Source organism: Meles meles, chromosome 13, assembly GCF_922984935.1.
Source record: "Meles meles chromosome 13, mMelMel3.1 paternal haplotype, whole genome shotgun sequence".
Taxonomy (NCBI): domain Eukaryota; kingdom Metazoa; phylum Chordata; class Mammalia; order Carnivora; family Mustelidae; genus Meles; species Meles meles.
In genome coordinates, this window is record NC_060078.1 from 72,230,632 (window position 1) to 72,253,698 (window position 23,067).

The window sequence follows — 23,067 nt, forward strand, 5'->3', positions numbered from 1 at the left end:
TTAACACACAGTATAAGCACTCATCAGGTTTACCTAGTTATCAGCAGAGATTTAAAGCAGCTGGCATGTTATAAAAACTTCTTTATTAAATATTCATTGTTGATAATAATCATAATGTAAATAATTTTGCATCTAATGCAAAACAGCATTTTTAGAGCAAATCACAGTATTTTATACCAGAGGATTCCCTTTACTGACATACACATGTGCGAAGGCTTTGTTTACTCCTACATCTCTGGATGGAAAGTTATTAGTGGCCTGTTATGAGTGTAAATAACAAGAGTCTGCCTTTGCTTTAGCCATAGTTATCCGTAATAGTTTGAGGTTACCATGGTATTTGGAAGCAAACAGGTTGGTGTTGCCCGTACCAAACTCTGATTGCAGCAGCGTGTTGTTACCGTGCTGTCATCATATCAGCCTGCGGTTCCACTGGCTGTACTACACCAAGATGTGATTTTATTTCTAGAATACCAGTCATTAATATTTGATTAAGGATTTTATATTGAAAGGTATATTAGTTGGCTGGTTGCATTGACTTTGGGGGCGAAATATGTTCATATTCCTGTTCTTTAAGCTTTTGAGTAAGTATGTTTGTATCATCTATCCTCCCCTTACTTGCTTTTCTGTTCTTGTGTGCCCAGTGTCCTCCAGGAATGAAGCAGCAGGTTTTGGTGTTCTACACTAAACTCCTGGGGAGAATCCAGCAGCCGCTGCTTCCACACATTAACGTCCACAGGCCAGTGCAGGTATTTTGTTTCCCTTGCAAAACAGTATTTGGTTCCAGTCCTTTTCATGTATAAATAATTCAATGTGATTTTTCTAAGAGGAAAAATAAGAAAGGAAATTGTTCCCAAAATAATGTGTAAATTAGCAAATACTTGAGCTTTTTGTATGCATGACGTTATATTATATGCCCTTTCTATATTTGTCTTAAAATTTTATACATTAGGGGCGCCTGGGTGGCTCAGTGGATTAAGCCGCTGCCTTCGGCTCAGGTCATGATCTCAGGGTCCTGGGATCGAGCCCCGCATCAGGCTCTCTGCTCCGTGGGGAGCCTGCTTCCTCCTCTCTCTCTGCCTGCCTCTCTGCCTACTTGTGATCTCTCTCTGTCAAATAAATAAATAAAATCTTAAAAAAAAAACAAAAAACTTTATACATTAATTTTTCCTTTAACTCATCTCTGTGACTTCTCAAGGAGTTTATTGTGTGCTTTTTAGTTTTTAGGGTAATGTATTTGAAAAACTTCCTCCTAGTAAATCTCTTTTGTTAGAGGTGCTGGTAAGTCGTGTTTTGTCTGAAAAATGAACGATATTTGTATTATTTGAAAATTGTAAATACTCTTAAGGCAAACAGATGACTGTTTACATACTTATAAAAAGTAAGTTTGAAAAAAAATTTTTAACTTCTTTAACAGAAATTAATTCGACTCTGTGGGGAAGTCCTTGCAACACCGACAGAAAATGAAGAAATCCAGTTTCTCTGTATCGTGTGTGCAAAGCTGAAACAAAATCCTTACTTGGTTAATTTTTTTCTGGAGGTATGGTACACTTCTTGTCAACCTTCAAAGCATGCTTTTATTAAAATTATTTGGAGAATTGAATTCTGTAAATAACATTAGAAGGAATTACATTTTGTGGATATCATATGGCTCATTTCACTTCCCAGAATTATTTTTCATTGAAGCCCACTGTTGTGTTTTAACCTGAAATCTTCTAAGGAAGACGGTTTTCAGAGAAAGTAGGTGAGCCAGATACCCAGGGCAGTGCAGGGCCTGGACGAATACAGAGTCAAGGCTTAGCAGGCGTGCAGCGTGAAGGGGAAAGTCAGGGAGAGTGAAGTCACGGGAGCTTATAATCTCTGATGTTTTCAGCCAAGTTTACTCGCATATGGAGCATGGGTAATCCGGCCCGAGGTCAGTAGGGATGGGGTGTGCGGATTTAGACAGTATGGACAGAATCGCAAGTTACTTCTCCAGCTGAGCATTGCCGTTGTGACCACTGTGGTGTTCCGTCCTGTTTTTTCTTAGCCGGTCACTGCACCACACTTTATGTATTCCATCAATCGATATTTTGGGTTTTACTCCCAGTTTTAAATTAGAAAATACTTTGTGTACTTTCTTCTGGCACTCGTTTTTTTCTGCAGTGAAGTCATTTAGGAATATAGTAGAAAAATTAATTTAGGGGGGCACCTGGGTGGCTCGGTTGGTTAAGTGTCTGCCTTCAGCTCAGGTCATGATCGCAGGGTCTTGGGATCGAGCCCCACGTCAGGCTGTCTGCTCAGCGGGGAGCCTGCTTCTCTCTCCCCCTTTGCTTCTCTGCCCGTTTATGCTCTCTCTCTCTCAAATAAATAAAACCTTTAAAGAAAGAAAGAAAGAAAGAAATTGATAGGTTTTTAAAAAAAATTTTTTGTGTGTTCCTTTTTGTCTATTTTCCCCTAGATTGGGTACAGGTGAGGTACAGTGCAATTTCATTTTTTTGGTCTACCGTTCTCTGAGCTTAACAAACCCACGGTGCTGTAGCCACCGCTACCACCAAGCGACACAGCAGGTCCACCTCCCTCCCGCAGGTCCCTTGTAGCCCTTCTCACTCCACCCCTGTCCCTTAGCAATCACTGATGTGCTTCTGTTCTAGGTTTCCTCTTTCACAGAAATGTAATCAGCCTTAAAACCTTAAAAAAAAAAAAGTGGAGGCTCCTGGGTGGCTCAGTCATGAAGCATCTGCCTTCGGTTCAGGTCGTAGGATCGAACCAGGACCCTGGGATCAGGACCTGAGCCGAAGGCAGGCGCTTCCTTCCTTCTTTCCTCCTGGTCACTCAGGAGCCTCCATTTTTTTTAAGGTTTTGATATAAACATATCAAATATTTCAATCTGGCTAAGTCTGAGAGTTTTCCTCTCCAAGTTCGCTTTAGTTAAAGTTTTCTTAGATACCCTAGTTACTTTCGATGCATGGATTTTTGTCCAAGCTTAAGCTTTAAGGACTTTTTCTCAGACTCCCTGAAACTCGTTCAGAAGGACACAGCCGTCGATCAGAAGCACTGCAAAGGCAAGGGCACACGCATGCTGATACCCGGTGAGATCCATGTGCTTTGTTCACCTGTCTTGAGAGAAACGTTTCCATTTCGACCTGACGACCCCAGACGCCGGGCTTTAGAGCACGTGCTTCTTCACGGCCTGAGGTGTAGGCAGCTCCGTTTTCTCAAGACTATTCATAAGCTTTTAATGTGGCTGTTCCAGTCTCCCTGGCATTAGAGTTATTTAAACGTGTTTCACTTTCTCCTGCTGCTCAGTAAGCTCCTCGAGGGCAGGGACTGTGTTTCATTAATCTTTGGGTTCCCACAGCTTCTCTAGTATCCAGTGTAATGTATAATAACTGCTTAATTAACACTCACTGAATGACTCTTCAGAGAAGTGCAGCTGTATCCCTTGTAGTGCAGAGAGGACTAAAAGTACTTTGCAGTTCCCAGGCATGTATCCCCTGCAATCGAATCTCTCTTTTCATGGAAAGCAACTCCTATGTGCATCTAGTACAGTTTAAGTCCCTGTGGTAAGTGGGTTCGGAACAGACTTGGCCCTAAAGGAGTTTATAGTTTGGTGACGAGGGTAAGACCAATATTCAGGCTGCAGTCTGAGGTAGAGTAAGGTGACTGTCATAAGAAGGGTACAAAGTCATTGTGCCTTAAGTCTTCCTAGGATGAAGCGATTGCATCTGCTCTAGGTTGTTGAGAAAGACTTCATGGAAGAGCTTATCTTTGATTTGGTTCCTGACGGATGTTCAGATAAGAATGGGTGAACATACGTAAGAGAATGAAAATATAGAAAGTTGTGGTGTGTTCATGAAACAGTATAATTAGAAAGGCCTGTGATAAGAAAAGGGCCCAGAGAGATGGACTAGGAAGGGTCAAAGCCTTTGAATGGAAGGATGAAGAGTTTGAACATACTTCAAGTCACTGGGGAGCCACCCAAGATTTTTGAACAGGGACGTTATTACACGATGGTGTCTGTACTTTAAGTGAAATTTGGGGGCAGCATCTTGCGCACCAGATTCCTTTGAGAGGAGAAAGGAAAGCAGAGGAAACCAGCTTGGACGCTGAGGGAGTCACCCTGAAGAGAAGTGGCAAGGACTGTAAGTTGGCAGTGGGACAGAAAGAAGTAAGTATATTCCAGAAACACCAGAGGTAGTCTCGTGTGGTCTTGTGCAGGAAGCAAGAGGAAGGATGATGAGTGCTTGAATTTCTGAACCAGCAAGGCTGTTGCTAACAGAAAGAAGGGAGCCCCGAGGGAGCTTATGTTGGGGAAGATGGTCATTATGGTTCTGCAGTTTTGTCCTCCCAGTATCCTGATGATGATAATCGACAGGCATTTGGTCTTGCAAATCTGTGATTTGGGAGAGAAGTCTGCATTTAAGAGATTTGGGGGTTATGTGTGTAAATGTGTGGCTATCAGGAAGACCCCTAAAGTAGAAAAGGAACAGTTTCAGTGAGAACCGAAGTGTAAGAGAAGGCAGCAGTTCCTCATCACCTAGGGAGCTTTAAAAATGCAGATCCCATAGGGCGCCTGGGTGGCTCAGTGGGTTAAAGCCTCTGCCTTCTGCTCAGGTCATGATCTCAGGGTCCTGGGATCGAGCCCCGCATCGGGCTCTCTGCTCTGCAGGGAGCCTACTTCCTCTTCTTTCTCTGCCTGCCTCTGCCTACTTGTGATCTCTGTCTGTCAAATAAATAATTCAAATATTAAAAAAAAAAAAATGCAGGTCCCATCACGATGTCGTGCACATGAAATCAGTATAACATTGTCAGCTACGCTTCAGCAATGCAGGTAAATAAGTTAAAATGCAGATTCCTTAGCTCTACCTCCACATGTTCTCATTCAGGTCTGGGTGGGATCCTGGCATCTACATTTTCCTCAAGCCCTACAGAAGACCATGACGCCAACAGTCTTGAGTCACACTTTGGGAAACACTCGTCGAAGGAGTGATGCTATTCTAAGATTATTCCTCCCTTTGCCATTCTTATCTGAGATACCATTTCCAACAATATTATTATTTTATATAATATATATAATATATAATATTATTTTAGATGGAATCGAGTGTTTACTTCATAAGGGCTGTGATATGCAGCTGATTTTGTAGGAAACGGGGAGGTTGTTTGGAGTAGATGTTTTGTTTTAACATGTGCTGTGGGCTCAATTTCTCATGAAGATTGGTCCAAACTATCCTTAACGTAATAAAAGTGATTTATAATAATTATCATATAACCTTGGAAATAGAACTTTGAATACGTTCAGAACTGAATGCATCTCTGTGACGGGTGAAACACGGTGAGGGGCCCCTGAGAAGAAGCCAGTTCTTGATGACTTCTGACCTGTGTGTGTGATTGGATTTTCACTCTTAGGTTTAAATGGAAAGCAAAATACTTTTCCCCGGAGACTAAAGTTACAATTCCTTTTTTTTTTTTTCCTAAGAGTTTATTGGAGAGAGAGAGCAAGAGAGAGCACACACGGGTGGGGGAAGAGAGAGGGAGAAGCAGACACCCTGCTGAGAAGGAAGCCCCACACGGGGCTTGATCCCAGGATCCCAAGATCATGACCTGAGCCAAAGGCAGATGCCTAGCCAGCTGAGCCCCTCAGGCGCCCAACTTCGGTTAAAATTCTCTTTGTGTTTGTGTGTGTATGTATTGGGGAGGTGGGGCCAACATTTCAGGTAAATTTCTCTCATCGAAAACACGAATAGAAAGGTCCTGAGACTACTGAGTTCTTTTTATAAAGCAGAGGGACAGGGAAAACAGAAAAATCATCTTAGAAAACTGATCTTAGAAGATCAACAGCGAGGCTATGTATTTTCAGTAGCCCAGCGACGAAAAGACAGTTAATTCCAATTGAAACCCTGAATCTTTTTTCCCCACTAACATCAGTTGTTCTGAGCAATAGCCATATAGTTATCCCTAATATTGTTCCTTGCTTGTGGTCATGGTAAACTGTTTTGTACTTAGTGCAGAGAGTGTTATGAGTGCCTGGGCAATTTTTAAAATATCTAAAACCCAGCTTGTTGACGTCTGAGTATTTTCTTTAGTCATAACACTTCTATTTGTTGCTACGTTGGCTAGACATTGAACATGAATTATAGAAAAGCCGATAAAAATATAATTTCTGTTTTATAAGTCCTTTGATACAGATCATACAGAACACGTGTTCTTTTTCAGAATAAGTTGAAGTCCCTGGCTTCCAAAGGCACAGCAGACGTAATTTCAGAAGACTCCTTGAAAGGTCAGGATTCCTCGTCAACAGACACGGGACAGTCCTGTCAGCCAGAGGAACTGTCTGGTGCCGCGGGCCTGGAGCCCCCAGAGTTCGAAGACGAGTCGCCTCAGCCGGCGGACGAGCTGTCCACCAGCTTGGACAACCTCGCCGTCACCCCACTGCCGGAGGCCACGGTGGTTCGTCCAAACCAGGATTACAACTTAGTGAATTCCTTGTTGAATCTCACTAGAAGTCCTGTGAGTCTTCCTTGCGCGTCCCCCACTAACCTGATCACAGCTGGTGCATTTGAAATAGAAAAAAAAAAAAAAAAAAGTCTATTCTTGTTTTAGTGTAAAACATTCAATCTTTTTAAGGTGAATTTTTCCCACGCCACTTGACACACCTGTCATTCAAGAATGGACGGGGTCTGTGTTTTCCCTCAGGATGGCCGGATCGCTGTGAAAGCCTGCGAGGGCTTGATGCTGTTGGTCAGCTTGCCGGAGCCCGCGGCGGCCAAGTGCCTGACGCAGAGCACGTGCTTGTGCGAGCTGCTGACCGACAGACTCGCCTCCCTGTACAAGGCCCTACCTCAGTCCGTGGACCCGTTAGATATTGAAACAGTGGAAGCAATTAACTGGGGGTAAGAGCCATTGCTTGTGTTTGCCCACAGAAGCGACTTCTTACGCCTGGACTTGGAAATTCGCTGCTGCTTTGCAGTGATATAAATCTTGAGTTTTGGAACATGTGACATGACTTGTGATCATTAAATGGGATTGTTGCCGGAAGTGCGTTTGAAATTTGTTACCAGTCTGAAGCGAATTGGTGTGGGAACAATCCAGCTGTTACGTGGTTAAGCTATTTTTCCATTACAGTGAATAATTAAGACCTTAAATACGTTAAAACCAACAACTTTTTTTTTTTTTTTAAATTCCTGAAAGAAGGAGCATCCTTTTGTAAATATGCCTCTCGGGCAGTCTCATGCTTAGTGGCCTGTGTCTGTGAACTCTCCTCTCCTACCGTATCCTTCTACCCTCTCTACCCATCTTTTGGGGCTTCCCCCGATTCTCACAGGAAAATGTGATTATCGCAGAACATTTGTAAGTATATAAGCAGCATGACGAAAAGTACCCCAAGTCCCACCATCTATAAGCTGCCTAATGTTTTAGTATAATAATAAAAACTGGTACAGTTTTTCTGTGTGTTTTTAACTCTTCCTGGGTTTTTACTAGTCTTTTTCCACCCGATATTCTGCCAGCATCTGTAGTAGGGCAGACCCCCTGGTTAACTTTCCTGCTGTCTGTTTTTTAAGGTGGGAAGAGAAGCAGGCCACTTACTTCTTTTTGCGCACCCTTCGTTACCTTTCCTTCCGTCCCAGCAGCTGAGCACCTCCCACACGTCCCCACTCCTTGGTCAAGTTTATGGCAGGCGCGTGAGGAGCCGTCTGTGTGGTTTTTCCTCTGCAGTTACGTTCTGTGTTAGTTAGTCTCTCTCTTCCCACTCAAGGAGTGAATGTTGTTTACAACTTTTATTTGAAAGGTTTCCTCTTATCCTTGGCTTTCTTTTATAAAACCTGCTTCTGGGGGTCGTCCGGCTCTCTCTGGATGCATGTGTTTTATTGCACGAGCTCGTTCATGGGCCTTCATTTTTCCGTATGCGCTGAACTGGGTTAACACGTTGGGATAACTCTGGGCTAATAAGCATTTCTTCTACATCCTACAGCTTGGACTCCTATAGTCACAAAGAAGATGCTTCAGCGTTTCCGGGAAAACGAGCCTTAATTTCATTTCTTTCCTGGTTTGATTATTGTGATCAACTCATAAAGGAAGCACAGAAGGTTTGATTTTTTTGTTGTTATTTATTGATAATTTTAAAATGTGTCTATTAAGTAAAATTTCCTCAGTTTATGTCTCCAAAAATATCTTAATGTCTTAGGATAGCACAGTCAGCAAAATAAATACAATCAAATAAAACAAAAAAACCCTGTGTGTATATGTGTGTGTGTGTGTGTGTGTGTGAGTGACACAACTCTGGAGTAAATCACAGTTCACGTTCTGCCCTTGAATTTCTTTAAGTATCACGGTAGGAAGCTCCATAAGGTGATGCTGGCCTCCCTCCATTTCTCCTCTTTGAGGAGATGTTAATACCATAAGGGATTGGGATGATATTTTTGTCCTGTTCATCTTGTTCTTGGACATTTAGATAAAGTGTAGAGGATGGAGTAGCTCACAACTAATCTAGGTTTATATGCCATCAACAAGATGGCCAATAGGCAAGTTTGTTTCTCCACATTAATTCAAATGGAGAGTGGAATTGGCTTACCAATGTTACAAATTAATCCTCTTCTCCGTTAAAAAGAAAGGAAAAGATAAGGATGCTCCTTCTGTATTCTAGACTGCTGCTGTTGCTCTGGCCAAAGCTGTTCATGAAAGATTTTTTGTTGGAGTTATGGAACCTCAGTTGATGCAAACGTGAGTAGCCTTTTCCTTAAAAACAAAAAAATTGGTGGGGAGGGGGCATCTGGGTGACTCAGTGGGTTAAAGCCTCTGCCTTCCGCTCAGGTCATGATCCCAGGGTTCTGGGATCGAGCCCGGCATCGGGCTCTCTGCTCAGCGGGGAGCCTGCTTCCTCCTCTCTCTCTGCCTGCCTCTCTGCCTACTTGTGATCTCCATCTGTCAAATAAATAAATAAAATCTTTAAAAAAAACCAAACCAAACATTGTTATTTCATATTCTGTTCCCCACTAATGACCTGTTACGCCCAGTTCTGAGATGGGTATCCTGACCTCGACTGCTCTGCTCCATCGCATCGTTCGGCAAGTAACCTCTGACGTTTTGCTTCAAGAAATGGTGTTTTTTATCCTTGGAGAGCAGAGGGAACCGGAAACTCTGGCAGATATTAGCAGACACCCTTTAAGACATAGGTTAATAGAACATTGTGATCACATATCTGATGAGGTAAGCGATGTAAGATTTAGAATGGGGCTTTAAAGTACGGTTTTATGGTGTTTTGAGTATAGCTTCTTTTTTGATGTAGCTTTAAAAATCAAAAGCATGACTTATAGGATGGCAAGAAGAATCGTTTGTTCAGAGATGTTTTTTCAGTAGCCTTTATCACTTTGGTTTCAGATAAGCATAATGACATTAAGAATGTTTGAACATCTTTTACAAAAACCCAACGAACACATTCTTTACAACTTGGTCCTAAGAAATCTCGAAGAAAGAAATTATACCGAGTATAAGCCTGTGTGTCCAGAAGATAAAGATGTGGTGGAGAACGGATTGATAGCTGGAGCCGTGTAAGTTCCCACCCGGGCCTGCAAGCTTAGCATTTCCTACAGAACTGTCGTCTTCTCTCTCCTGCTTCTGTCCCTTATTCATGAAAAAAATGCCTCTAACAAGATTTTTGAAAATAAAATTTAGATGCCATGGTCTCACCATCCCTTTAAATCACAAGTGGTATTCATTAAATGGAACAAAATCAATATATTCTTGAATTTGATGTTCGTATAAAATATTTGTTTCCCTATAAAATGTAATTTTTAAATTCTTTTATTAGCAAAATCATGTAATGTTTTGTAAGAACGTGACAGATCTTCTGGTTTAGAAAATGTAATAAAATGTTGTCTTTTTATACATCATTAAATTGAACGTAGAGATCTGGAAGAAGACCCATTATTTACAGACATTTCGCCAGATAACACTCTGTCAAATCAAGAATGGCTTAGTTCTTCACCCCCTGCCACTCCAGACCACCCCAAAAATGATGGGAAAACTGAAGTCCATAAAATTGTAAATAGGTGAGTTGCCATATAAATTTGACTTCCATCTCTTTTGCTTGGTTTTATAACCTATAATAGCTCTGTTCTTAGATTGTTACGGAGACATATTGTAAATTCAATCTTCCCTTCTTTAAAGATTGTATCAGCTTTTTGTCATGTGTACGTAGCAAGCAACAGCCTAGGGGCAATAATCCATATCAAAGCAGGAGAGCTCTATTTAACATAGAAACAGAAATGGGTAATAGTGGTTAAATAAACCTTCAGATGGCCTTGCTTTTTTATTTACTTATTTAAAAATTTTTTTTGTTATGTTAGTCACCATACAGTAAGTCATTAGTTTTTGATGTGTTCCATGATTCATTGTTTCCATATAACACCCAGTGCTCCATGCAATCTGTGCCCTCCTTAGTACTCTTTTTTTAGCATAAATAATCTTAAGTCGTTCCCAGTTGGAACAACATGGAGAATGTCCAGTTTGACAAATTGCACTTCTTAATCATGTACTCATGTATGCTAAGCGTAGGGCCATTCCCTTTTGATACTTGTGGTTTTACCTTTTTTTTTTTTTTTTTTTTTAAGTGCCCCTTCTCTGGCAATGTTCTCTTTCTTCCTTGATGTTCTCTTCCTTCCTTCGCAGCGCTGTCACTGATATGCCTGGTGCTGGCAGGTGACTTTAGAGAAATTGCATGTGGCTCAAGATGCAAAATTTAGGGTGACTAAAAATCTTGCGTTCAGTTACCTAAGAGCCAGTTTCCTGACATTGACGGATATCGTGGCAGTCCGTCACTGTGCTGGAATGTAAAAGATCGTTTTAGGCTTATTTCTGCTTCAAGTGGAATGAGTGATTATTAAATAAAATCTTTGATATATGAAAGAGTAATCGATCAGTAAAACTGGTTCAAGATTAAGTACTGAATTGTGGGAGTATTTCTGTTACTGACCATGGCTTTTCTTATCTAAGTTTTCTCTGTCTGGTACCCGATGAAGCAAAATCGTCCTACCATGTCGAGGGCACTGGATATGACACCTACCTCCGAGATGCTCATAGGCAGGTAAGTGAAGTAGTTAATTTTTGGAAATGAACTCTAATAGAGTGCACCTACACACTTTGTCCCCTTGTCCACAGTCATTTCTCCAAAGGTTTCCCTCAGCAAGACCTGAACTCTCTCTTGTTACTTTATCTTTAAGCAGGTGACCTTACTTTGCCTTTTTTTTTTTTTTAAAGATTTTATTTATTTATTTGACAGAGAGAGATCACAAGTAGGCAGAGAGGCAGGCAGAGAGAGTGAGAGGGAAGCAGGCTCCCTGCCGAGCAGAGAGCCCGATGCGGGACTCGATCCCAGGACCCTGAGATCATGACCTGAGCCGAAGGCAGCGGCTTAAACCACTGAGCCACCCAGGCGCCCCCTTACTTTGCCTTTTACTGACTGTCTCTTGTCTCAGAATTTCTTTATGCTTGTTCCCCTCCCCCTTTTCCCTTCCCCTTATCTCCCTCCCCACCTCTTCCCTTCCCCTGTGTCTCCCTTCCCACCTCTCCCCTTCCCCATTCCCCCCCATCCTTCTTCCCTTTCTTTCCTTTGTTTCTATACTTTAAATTATATCTATCCCCCATCCTTTTCCGTACTGATGCAAAACACAACTTCTCAATGATTCTGCCCACCACCCACCGTTGATCCCAGTCCCCAGGCATTGCCCTGTCCCCTTCTCCACGTCTTTTCTCACCTGAGCAGTTATGGACAAGTGCCGTGCTCCCTCACTCCCTGCACTCCCTCCTCCCTGCTTCCTGCCCCCCTCAGCTTGCTACCTCCCTAATGGGACTCTGAAAGGTGTCCTCAGAAGTATTAACCTCCATGGCCTTCTCAAGGTCTACTTTTCCTCTCTCTAGCATTTCCAGAATTCCCAATTTTAAAAATGTCTCGTCGGAAAAACGCACATTTAATTTTCATTTAAATCCTTGAGATTGCAGTGTAGTGTTCTATATAATTAATTTGCATGTGCCGGTAGCAGGAATGCAAGTCCAGATGACTGCATGAGTGACTGGAGCTATTTATTGTGTAGCTAGTGCCTTCAGGGACAAGAGAGTGAAAGCAAGACAAGTGGTACCAATCTCAAGAGAATCAGCTGGATTTTTAAGCTGCGTTTATTCTTTCTGTAAAGTTTCATTTCCATTTTCCGCAAGTGCAGTTATTATGGATTGTTTCAGAAATATTAGAAGACCAACAAGAGGGATAAAAAATGTTTAAACTACTGCTTTCTAGGTGAGAATTTCAGACATGTTAATGGGGAAATGCTTTATTGAATATTGGGGTGTGGTTTAGAATAGAAGACTGTCTGCTGAAAGCCAAATCGTTTAAAACTCAAAAAATACTGAAGAAGCTGGCTTTTTAATTATTTTAAGTATGTTTTTCTTTTAAGAGTTGAAGTGGTTAGTACTTCATGGTGAGAATGTGATTTGTTTTAATTTCACGTAATTTCCAAACTGGAGAGGTCAGAATAATGTCGCTTTGTTGAATAAGGGGAATCTGAAAAGGGCACAGAAAACTGTGCTCTAAATTTGTTTAAACTCAGGTAAATTATATATTGGGGAAGACTTTTCAAATTTATTCTTACTATGTGAGGTCCTGTGCCTATCAAAATCCATGTTGTCTACCCCAGGGTAAACTGTATCGTGAAGGACTAGTTTCTCATTAATTCCAGTCTATCGACAGACCAACAGTTGGGTAAAATATAATAAAAATGAATTATTAGAAAGATGAAAAAAAAACAACAAAATACTAGCCCTGATTATTTTATTAGGTTCAACAGACATAAAATTTGCTCCGTTAAATGCAGTAAAGCTTCCACTCACTGTGAGGGTAGCGAACTGTCTGCAGAGCTCGCCCTGCGCAGCACGGCTTTCTGCCCTGTGCTGGAGGAGAGCCAAGCCCGCCTTCCCAGCAACATGCATGTCTTCATCTCTGTGCATGTAGCGTTTTCAAATAGATTTGAAAATGTGGCTAGGGCTTACTGTGACACAAATAAAGAGAGTTAAATTCCTCTGAAGGAAAGCACATGCCTATTTTTTCATCAACATATGTTGGTACTGGTGCTTATAAGCTTACCGGGGCCCCAAATTAGCCTGTTCCCTGAGTCCCTCCCTCCTCCACGGGCGCCTCCCCAGCTCGCCAGTGCATTCTTATATGCCTGTTAGAGGAAATCATTTCTGTTTGATCTCAATTTGTTCTGGTTTGTTCTTTAACGATGCAAATGCTTTTCCCTAGTTCCGGGACTACTGTGCTATCTGCTTAAGATGGGAGTGGCCTGGGTCTCCAAAGGCGTTGGAAAAGTGCAATTTAGAAGCTACTTTCTTTGAAGGTCATTTTTTGAAAGTTTTGTTTGACAGAATGGGAAGAATTCTGGATCAGGTAATAAGCTTTAAAATACTGATTTTCACATTTTTTTGCTACCATTCACCATGGGTTCGTCTCAAGTCTTAGTTTAGCTCTTTATAATAAAGTAGTTTTGTTTTCTTAGTTTTTCTGCTGGATGACTTTTTCATAAAGCTCCATTGCCGGCAAGTGGTGTATTTCTGACACATTGGTTATGTCCGAAATCTTCGTTCAACCTGATGGCTCTTACAGAATCCTCTATTTTACTTCTCTTTACAGAACTTTGTCTTAATAACCTTCACACATTTTGGAGGTGAAGGTGATTAGAAGACTTTCCTGTCATGACATAGAAACCCTTTTCTTTTATTAGGACAGTTAGCACAGATACAAATTGAGTCAACCTTGTAAAGTTCAAGTCAGAGGACCTTAAATGTCATTTCAAATGGAAATCTGAGCGTTCTGGTCTCCTTAAAATGACAGAACAATATTAGATGAATCTGCTTCTTCAGACAAAGAACTTACGAATGATATTCATTTTCGTAAGGGGAGGTGAAATGAAAAAGGTGAATTTACTTACTCCCAAGTCGATAGAAAGCGCCATCAGCGCCATCAGCTGTGTGTTGCTGTGTCGGGAGAAGTGTGTTGTGTGTCGGGAGAAGTGAATTTGGGATTACAGAACCCCTCGCTCCCTTTCTCTCTCCCTCCCTCCCTTTCTCCTTGACAGATGAAGAAAGTGAGGATAGAGCTTTGAAATGCTTTACAGCCTGGGAGATTCACTTGAAATAAAACCACCTGGCATAATACTTGCCTCCACATAGAAATTGACTTAACCAATGCGGAATTAATTTAAAATTGTATATTAAAGTACTTGTTCTTTTTTAGCATTTTAGTTAAATATTTATGTGAGCGTAGGGAGTTCTAAAGGAAATTTACTCCCTAAGCAGGCTGTCTTCAATACCCAGAAAGCCAAATAAAGGAATTATAATTTAAGAAGTATTTCATGGGGTTAGAATTCAGTCAGTACTGTTTCTGGTAGTAATCAGTACAGAGATAGAGTAAGTCCTTTTTTCTTTTAACCTCTTAATAGCAAGTGCTGTGTTTCTCGTTTTGGTCCATTGGTTGCGAAATCCAGCTCTTGTGGGCATTAGGCCGCAGCCGTCGTATGGCGGCTGTGGAAGCCCCCTGGGTGGCAGGGCTCTTCAGTTCATTGTGTTCTTTGTGCTGGTCTGCTAAGCGTCCTTCGGATCTCAGGTATTTTTCCCTTTAGTTTGTGGAGTGCTCAGAATATCCCGAAATGCTTTAAAGCTCTTTTTATGTCAGCAGCTAGCACGTCACAGCAGAGCTGATTGCCGCACGCTGTCGCAGCCCATCTTCTGTAACCCTGTCCTGCTAGGCAGGACACGCTTCTGGTCATGCTTTGTCAGTGAGGAACCCCTAGTCGCAGTTAACGCAACTTACTGCTAGTTCACTACAGGCCCCCAAACCTTTGGTCTTCAAAGCCTCGATTTTCCAGGCCTTTTTTGGTAAGAATGTGATGTAGTCAGATCTCAGAGATAGTCAGGAGTCCTGGTGTGCCAAGCGTGCTTGGCTTGGTTTCATTTTCTTTCTTTTCTAGATGTGTTTTGTGGAGGATGATGTTTGCTTGTATTTTCATGGTAGAGAAATAGGGCCAGGACAACCAGCCTGGGATTAAACATTCACTACAGGTAATTAGTGAAGTAGCCAGTTTCCTGTATGTATAATTGAGAAATTGTGACTCAAGTATTCATAATACTATGGTGTTGTCACAACGTTAATTTTTCTAAAATACCATATAACAGAAACCTTTAGTATCATTTGTGATGATTTTGTAAAGCTAGTAAAGTGCTGAGGTCCATAAGCAGAATGTAAAGAACACCAGGGAAAACGGAGGGCGGCAGGTCCCGCTGCTTCTCCCTGCGACTTGGGCAACGGCGCCACTTGTCGCATTTTCTTCTTGTTAAGGTGAAGCTGATATTACTTGCTGTAACCTCCTACTTGATTTGCTTGTAAGAATTAAATGAAAAAAGCAATTTAAAATACTTCTAAAAAAGTACAGGAGTAAGTCAAATTTTATTGTTCGAAAATTCAGGCCTTGTATTTAGTGTGAGCTCAAAGGTGGGCCAAGTCCATTTGATACGTCAGAAAAATCTGGTTAGCTTTCATTCCAGTGAACGCTGTATGTAAAGTAGAAAATGAAGAGATCCAAAGTAATAGCTATAAACACTCATTGTTAACCCAGGAAAGGATTATTCATATTAAAGGAAAAAAGCCAACTCATTTTGAAGTTATTACCATTATGAAGTAGAGACTGTTTCAGATACAGGACGATTTCTATATAGCTGAGATTTCTTTTCATTTTCACATTAAAATATAATCTGAGTCAGCCTTAAACTTCTTAAACAACCAAGGACATAGATTCTTGTTCACATAAAATGAAAAACCAAAGTAATAGCTATAAGGAAAATACAAAGTGTACGTGGCAACTTATTACAGCCTTGCTGAAAGCCAAATTCTGTTGACTTATTTAAGCTCCTATAAATGACAGAATTTAGTGACCTAAAAATCTGAACTACCAGAAACCAAGCCACATACAAAACTGTACTAAAGTTGTATTTTAAGTGATTTTGTTCACATCCTGAGCCAAATGCATTCTTCTTAAAGATTTTTAAAAATGTCTCCTTCGTGCCTAAAATACAACTTTGTGTGAATTTGTCGTTTGCTCTGAAGTGAGTCCTGGAGGCTGTTCTGTTGCACGTTGTCACCAGGCTGGAGAATACGCCCTCCCAGTTCCCTTCCATAGGAATAGTGTCTCCTTTCATTCATCTTGCTTGAGGCTCGACCGTGACGAAGAGTGACTTAGGGATACTTTTTCCTCTTTCAGAAAATCCGTGTTTATGAAAAAACAAACAAACAAATGAAAAGCCCACTACGGGTGGGCTTGTAACACAGGACTGGTTTCTCCATGCAACGGCCTTTGCTGGCTTCTGGCATGTGCCGTAGCGTTTGTGGTCTTCTGAATGCCAAATGTTCTCTTCTTAACTGCTGTTCATCATATCAACAGTGATATGATTTTTTTTTTAAAGATTGTATGTATTTATTTGAGATAGAGCAAGAGAGAGAGAGAGAGCCGAGGGGTAGAGGGAGAGGGAGAAGCGGGCTCCCCACTGAGCAAGGAGACCGACATAGGGCTCGATCCCAGGACCCCAGGATCATGACCTGAGCCAAAGGCAGACCCTCAACTGACTGAGCCACCCAGGCGCCCTATATATCAAGGGTTTAGCAACTGCTCAGTGTAAGGATTAAGGCAGGCAGAGTCTGTGGTTAACATTCATCCATGTCAAATCCCTTTTCTCTTCTCCAGGCTCAGCACAGGTTCCTCACTCGCCCCTAGCCCTCCCGCAGAAGTCAGTTTTGTCTCAGCCACTCAGTTTCCTTTGGCTGCTTAGAAGAAAACTGGAAGGAATGAGATTTCTGTTAAAACAGCAGCTGTTTTTATACAGTGCACCTCTTCCTTTGACTTTGATGTCATCTCTAAAGCATCTCCAAGCTGCTTTCTCTGGAGTAAACAGATTAAAAATTAAAAAAATTGGAATTCAAATGAAATTGTGATACGACATACAAAAATTATATGAGGAATTGTACCCAGATGCATAAGTGTTTCGGGATAATTAATGCTCTTACAGGAAATGAGATGATCCTTGTCTGTAATCACCATTTTGAGCCTTTTCATTCGCCGTGAGGCATGTGGTAGTCATTTCTATTCCCCAAACTCTCCTGCTGCAGAGAAGTTTCCGTGATGCATCTGACTTTATTTTATTGTGTACACACTCTTGATAATTGGCAGTAATTGAATAATCTAAGAGATGAAAAATACCATTTCTAAAATTAGACTACCATATATTTTTTTAAAGATTTTATTTATTTATTTGACCGAAAGAGATCACAAGTAGGCAGAGAGGCAGGCAGAGAGAGAGAGGGAGAAGCAGGCTCCCTGCTGAGCAGAGAGCCCGATGCGGGGCTCCATCCCAGGACCCTGGGATCATGACCTGAGCCGAAGGCAGAGGCCCAACCCACTGAGCCACCCAGGCGCCCCTAGACTCCCATATATTTTATTAAGATTTTATTTATTTATTTGACAGAGAGAAAAAGAGAGACACAGCAAGAGAGGAAACACAAGCAGGGGAAGTGGGAAAGGGAGAAGCAGGCTTCCCACTGAGCAGGGAGCCCGTTGCGGGGCTGCATCCCAGGACCCTGGGATGACAACCCAAGCCAAAGGCAGACCCTTAATTAAGCTACTGAGCCATCCAGGTGCCCCAGGCTACCGCATTTTAAAAGATCTTTAATACCTCCCCTTCTGTCTTTGGTCTTCTATTTGATATGTCCTATGTTGCTGTTATTGTTACATATGAAACTTTCATGGGTTTTGGCGACCTTTTGAACACTTTCATTAATTAGAACAACCTGTGTAAAACAGAAGTATTATGACTTTGTTATATATTTTATTCTGTACATCTATATGTATGGTGCTTTTTTTTCTCCTAAGTTTTAGCACTGTGAGATATGTACTTTGACTAAGATGGTGAGAGCCAACTTAGTTATCTGTTTTCATTGTAGAAGAGCGTGTGGGGGTAGGTGTAAGATGGAAAAAATTTTCCTTTGTTGAAAAGACAAATTGAAATGGTAAATGCTCAGGTATATACATTATAAATAATGTCAGATGTCTTTTTGTTTTTTACCTCTCCGTAGCCATATGATGTAAATTTACAAGTCACCTCCGTGTTATCTAGACTTTCTCTCTTCCCTCATCCGCACATACACGAGTACCTTTTGGATCCTTATGTGAACCTTGCTTCTGGATGTAGATCCCTCTTCTCTGTCATCGTCAGGGTGAGTTCTTGGTTTTGTTACGTGCTCTAGGATTGACAAACCCTGTGATAAACATGGCCATTAACATTACTGACCATTGTATGTGCTTGGCGCGACGAAATGGGAAGCACTATTTATATACTGTCAAGAAATCATTATTTTACTATAGCATGTGGAGAAAAAAAGAAAAATTCCTTCTTTTAAATGGTAACTTTTATATTTTAAGGAACAGGTGTGAGTCCTTTGCCAAAGATGGTTATGTGAATAGTGAAGGGTGACACTCTTCATTTAGTAATAGGAAGTTGAGTGGGGGGGTTGTTTGTTTGTTTGTTTGTTTGTTTGTTTGTTTTTAAATTCTGAGAATCCCTGTGAGGTTGATTTCAAGAAAGCAGTTCCTTTTGTCCCTGATGCAGGTTGTCGGAGACCTGATGGTCCGAATCCAGCGCATTCCAGACTTTACTCCCAAGCTTCTGTTAGTCAGAAAGCGATTGCTTGGCTTAGAACCTGAAGGCCCCATGTAAGCCAGTGTTTTACCTGTTTTTTAATCCAAAAAAATTCACCCAAACTTGGTGAAATGCTAGTATCTCACATTGACTTATGGCTTGCTTTCCTTTTACCAGTATTGACCACATCACATTGCTGGAGGGTGTGATTGTGTTGGAAGAGTTCTGCAAGGAGCTGGCAGCAATCGCTTTTGTGAAATACCACGCTTCCTCCACACCGTAAACAGCCTCCTGCAAGTAACTACCGGAGCGGATCTGTAGTATACATTTCATCAAAAAGGACTCAGCTTCACCCAGCTGAGAGGATAAAAAGCCTTTTTAAATGAAGTACTGCTGTAAACCAGACAGGACCATTAAGAACCCATTGAGTGGACATTCTCAGTAAAATGTTGTATGTTTTCATTGGCTTTACCATAATGGTTCTATATGTAAGATTGCACGTCCTTGAATCCAGGATACAATCAAAGGAACTTCAGGAAATAAGCATTTCTAATGCCTGTGTGAAAAGCTGCAAAATTTCTGATGTCATGACTTTGATGATATTTCTGTTATTTTAATATCCTTTTAGGTAGCAAGGCATTTTGACATTCTCTGGGACTCAAATGCTTATATTCTTTTGGATTAATAAGTAGCAAAGAAAAAAAAGCAAACTAATTTTATAACTTTTTAAGGTCAGAATTCTTATCAAACAAAATATGAAAAAAAAACTGTAAATGAGAAAAAAATACAATTCAGAAACCATCAAATGAGTTAGTAGGAGATAAAAATGTGTAGAGCACCATTAACTTTCTTCAGCTTTTCTAAGAATAACGATTTAATATGATAAAGAAGTTCTTGATTAATATAATATATATTTTTTAAAGAAACGTTCTTTTACTCTTTTGTGCACATAGCCATGTTAGTGATTGATTTTCACGTCTGGGTCCCAGCATATTTAAACTGTGTCATTTTTGCAACAATGTTGAATTCGTGCTCTCCATTGGTAATGTTTGCTAAAATAGTATTTTTCTAAGCTAATGAACACATGTTGGGTTGAGAACCTTTTTTTTTCTTCTGTCTGTCCCTCTCTGAAAGTTGCTTTATGAAAATTGCTTTGTAATTTGATTTCTTATTGGAATACATGGTAGTGTCCCGGCGGATAACTCTTAGGCAGCAATCAGAATGCCAGTGGGCCTCCTCAGTGTTTACAGTTTGAATGTTTGTGTTCATGTTGTTCAGTCTTTTGTTTTAAATGATTCTAAAGAGATTTAAAAAGAAAACCAGTCTGTCCTGTTTACACGTTCAGGAATTTGGGTAAATTGGGTCTGCATGAAGGACTGCGTGTTAGTCGGCAAAGCTGCACCGTGCATGGCGAGCTTCTCCTGGATGTGCAGGATGCCTTGTGCACATCCGCTTTCCCTCCTGCCTTTGGTGATGCTTGTCGCTCAGATGTTGCTTTTAAACTTCCTCCTTCTTCCTCTCCTCCTCCTCTTTCTGTTGAAATGTTAAGCAGCAGCACTTTGCGCCTTACCTTTCCATATACTGATATTTTACTGGAGGGAGTGGATGATCAAACTTTCCAGCTTGGAAGGAACTGTCACCACTCCTTGTAAGTTGTTTTGTGTAGCGTCTTTGCAGAAGTACATCATGTGGGACTTGCAGAGAAGCGTGTTTTACGCCTTCTGCTGATCTTGTGGTATTTGTTTTTCTGATTTATAGTTAGTTTTAGCTATTAGAACAAAACAGCAAAAGATGATGAGTGTTCTTGGCTCCGGAATGCTTCCCAATGTTCAGACTACATTTAATCCAAGTCTTTGTTAGCTCAGTCTAAGCACACTTACTGAGCAGAACAAGGGAACAAGGGAAAAAACAAAAGTGGATGATGGTTACTTTGTGCGTGATTTTCCTCCAATGATTTTTAATGGTGGGAAAGCATTGATTGTTCAGTGCTCAGTATTTATTGGTCAGCTCACGCAAGGACCACTGCAGCATTTCCATTTTAGACATAGTTGTTGTCTACTTTGATGTAGGTTTATTTAAAATAAGGCATTAGGAGATAGTAGATATTTCTTAATGTTTTCGTAGTGCTCAATGGGTGTATGAGCAATATTACCTCTCAAGCCAAATACTATTTTATCCTTGAGTTCACAGTGGGACCTTAGAGCTAATACATGACACCAAGCTCTGAAAAGCTTTAACTTTTATATTTTTGTCTGTGTATGCTGCTTCTTAAAACATAATTATTTTCCTAAGTTATTGTAATGATTTTTGATCTGTAGTCAGCTAAAGCTGAAGATGTAAGTTGTTTCTCTTCTAAGCTTCTCTCTTTCTTTCTTCTTCCTGTTTAGTTCAGACAGACCTAGAGCCAGCACAAGTTCTCACAGTGAGTCGGATTTGTCAGTGAAACAACGTTCTACATTACTAGTCTTTTTCATACTGTCTTGTGAAAGCTAAATGTTTGTATTACTCAGTACTTGCAAAACAGTGACTTCAGTGCACTGTGTTGGGTGGAAGGTACCACCTTAACAAATGATTGCCGTAGCACGTTCCAAGCTGAATTCTAGCCCTGCTTCACGTCAGTATAAATAGGTATGCACATTTTTTTTAACTTTCTAACAGTATAGTCTTCGACTTTATTTTTAGTAATGAGCCATATTCTTTACTTGATAGAACTCAGATTTGTCCTCAACCAGTTATCATTGTAGTACTCACATTATAACTATGTAATGTTCTCATAATGTATCTGTCTGTGCAATATGGAAGCTATGAGAGGATTCATAGCTCTTTGGTATAATTGTACATTATTATGTGTGTACATGTATATATATATGTGTATATATATATATGTGTGTGTGTGTGTGTGTGTGTATATATATATAAGGACCAAAATCCTTAGCTTGCTTACACTGTTGCTAGTGTAAAAATTGTTACACTTAATTTTACGGGGCACAAATTATGGAATTACTTCATAATTCATGGTGACATATTTCCATAAATTAACGCATTAATATACAGTTCCCATTTAATTATGAAGTTCACAGGTATTGACAGAAGTTGCAGTCACGTGCTGAAACCACAAATTATATGGCAGTTGTATTTTGGGTTGTATCATTAATCAAATTATGCATGTCCTTGTGACACTTGATATGTTAAAACATGATAGATAATCATATTTCTGGGCCCTGTAAAATAGTGTTACTGTAATACTCTGGCCTCCTGCCTTGTTTACATTAAACAAAGGATATTGGGTAAACTTTTCTATTGAGCATTGTGTAGGTTACTGACAGTGTTACCAAGGCTGGAATCTTGGGCCATCTGTGAAGAAGAACTCTTCAGATGGCGATTGTGTACCTACTATCTCTCCAAAAGGAGGTTGTGATTAAGTTCAACTTTCTGTGCTAATGATGCATGCAGGACTAAGAGGGATAATCAAAAAATAAATAATGTAATTTAAGCAAAGTGTCTTACATTTTTATAGAATTCTGATTGAAAACATTTTATTCACTGGTAAGTCTAAAACAGTAATTCATCATGTACAACAGGATTTGGCACACACTGGGGCACCTGGCTGGCTCCGTGGGTGGAGCATGTGATTCTTGATCAGAAGGTCGTGAGTTCAAGCCCCCGCGTTGGGTATACAGCTCACTTAAAAAAAAGAAAAAAAGTTTATGACACACAGTCGTTCATGGGTCACTACAGCATTGATTCCAGGAAGAGAACAAAAAGGAACAGAATCAGAATATTTGTGGAGGGGAATATATAGCTTGGAAAATCCCCCTGAGTGAGCTCCACTCCACTCCTTAATGGTAACATCCTTAAAGGAAGGAATGTTTACACAAGTCTTAGAAAAACAATTCATTGTAGGCATTATTTCTTTATATATTTGTAATGCATATAAAAATTGTTTTCTTCAACTGACACATAAGACAATTAGACTCTAGGTTTATTCCGTTCATTTGAATATTTGCCAAAGTGCCCTAATTGGAAACTGAAAGAAACACATAATATATGTATATATATATATATAGCCAGGGAGAGAAAAAACGTAATTATTAATCCCACCTACCTAGGATCTTTCCAGCCACTGTTACTCAAAAAAGTTTATGGACTTAAAGAGGAGAATAGGTTGAAAGGATGTAGGGTAGGTAGGTTTAGGCACTGAGGAGTTGAAATTACCCTTCTTGCCTTGAGCTGCTATAAAAGAAAATTGCATTTTAGGGATGTATAATCAGATCCCGAGTCCAAAAACCTGGTTCAAACTGAAACTTGTTATCTCAAGGGAATTTAAAGAACTGACATAAAATTGTGAGAGTTGAAATT

The 23,067-nt window shown here is 40.5% G+C and overlaps 1 protein-coding gene across 1 annotated transcript in view; it reads left to right on the forward strand.

Annotated features, from left to right (window-relative positions):
• The window catches only part of FHIP2A (FHF complex subunit HOOK interacting protein 2A), a 35,455-nt gene extending 13,258 nt beyond the window's left edge, over window positions 1-22,197 (forward strand). The window contains exons 4-17 of the mRNA XM_046026722.1: window positions 642-746; window positions 1,415-1,537; window positions 6,196-6,489; window positions 6,676-6,872; window positions 7,952-8,066; window positions 8,624-8,700; window positions 8,994-9,186; window positions 9,358-9,527; window positions 9,885-10,028; window positions 10,972-11,062; window positions 13,271-13,414; window positions 18,146-18,286; window positions 18,679-18,782; window positions 18,886-22,197. Of these exons, the coding sequence (XP_045882678.1) occupies window positions 642-746; window positions 1,415-1,537; window positions 6,196-6,489; window positions 6,676-6,872; window positions 7,952-8,066; window positions 8,624-8,700; window positions 8,994-9,186; window positions 9,358-9,527; window positions 9,885-10,028; window positions 10,972-11,062; window positions 13,271-13,414; window positions 18,146-18,286; window positions 18,679-18,782; window positions 18,886-18,991 (2,004 nt within the window). The 3' untranslated portion in view covers window positions 18,992-22,197. The remainder of the gene's footprint in view (window positions 1-641; window positions 747-1,414; window positions 1,538-6,195; window positions 6,490-6,675; window positions 6,873-7,951; window positions 8,067-8,623; window positions 8,701-8,993; window positions 9,187-9,357; window positions 9,528-9,884; window positions 10,029-10,971; window positions 11,063-13,270; window positions 13,415-18,145; window positions 18,287-18,678; window positions 18,783-18,885) is intronic.
• The last annotated feature ends 870 nt before the right edge of the window (window positions 22,198-23,067 follow it).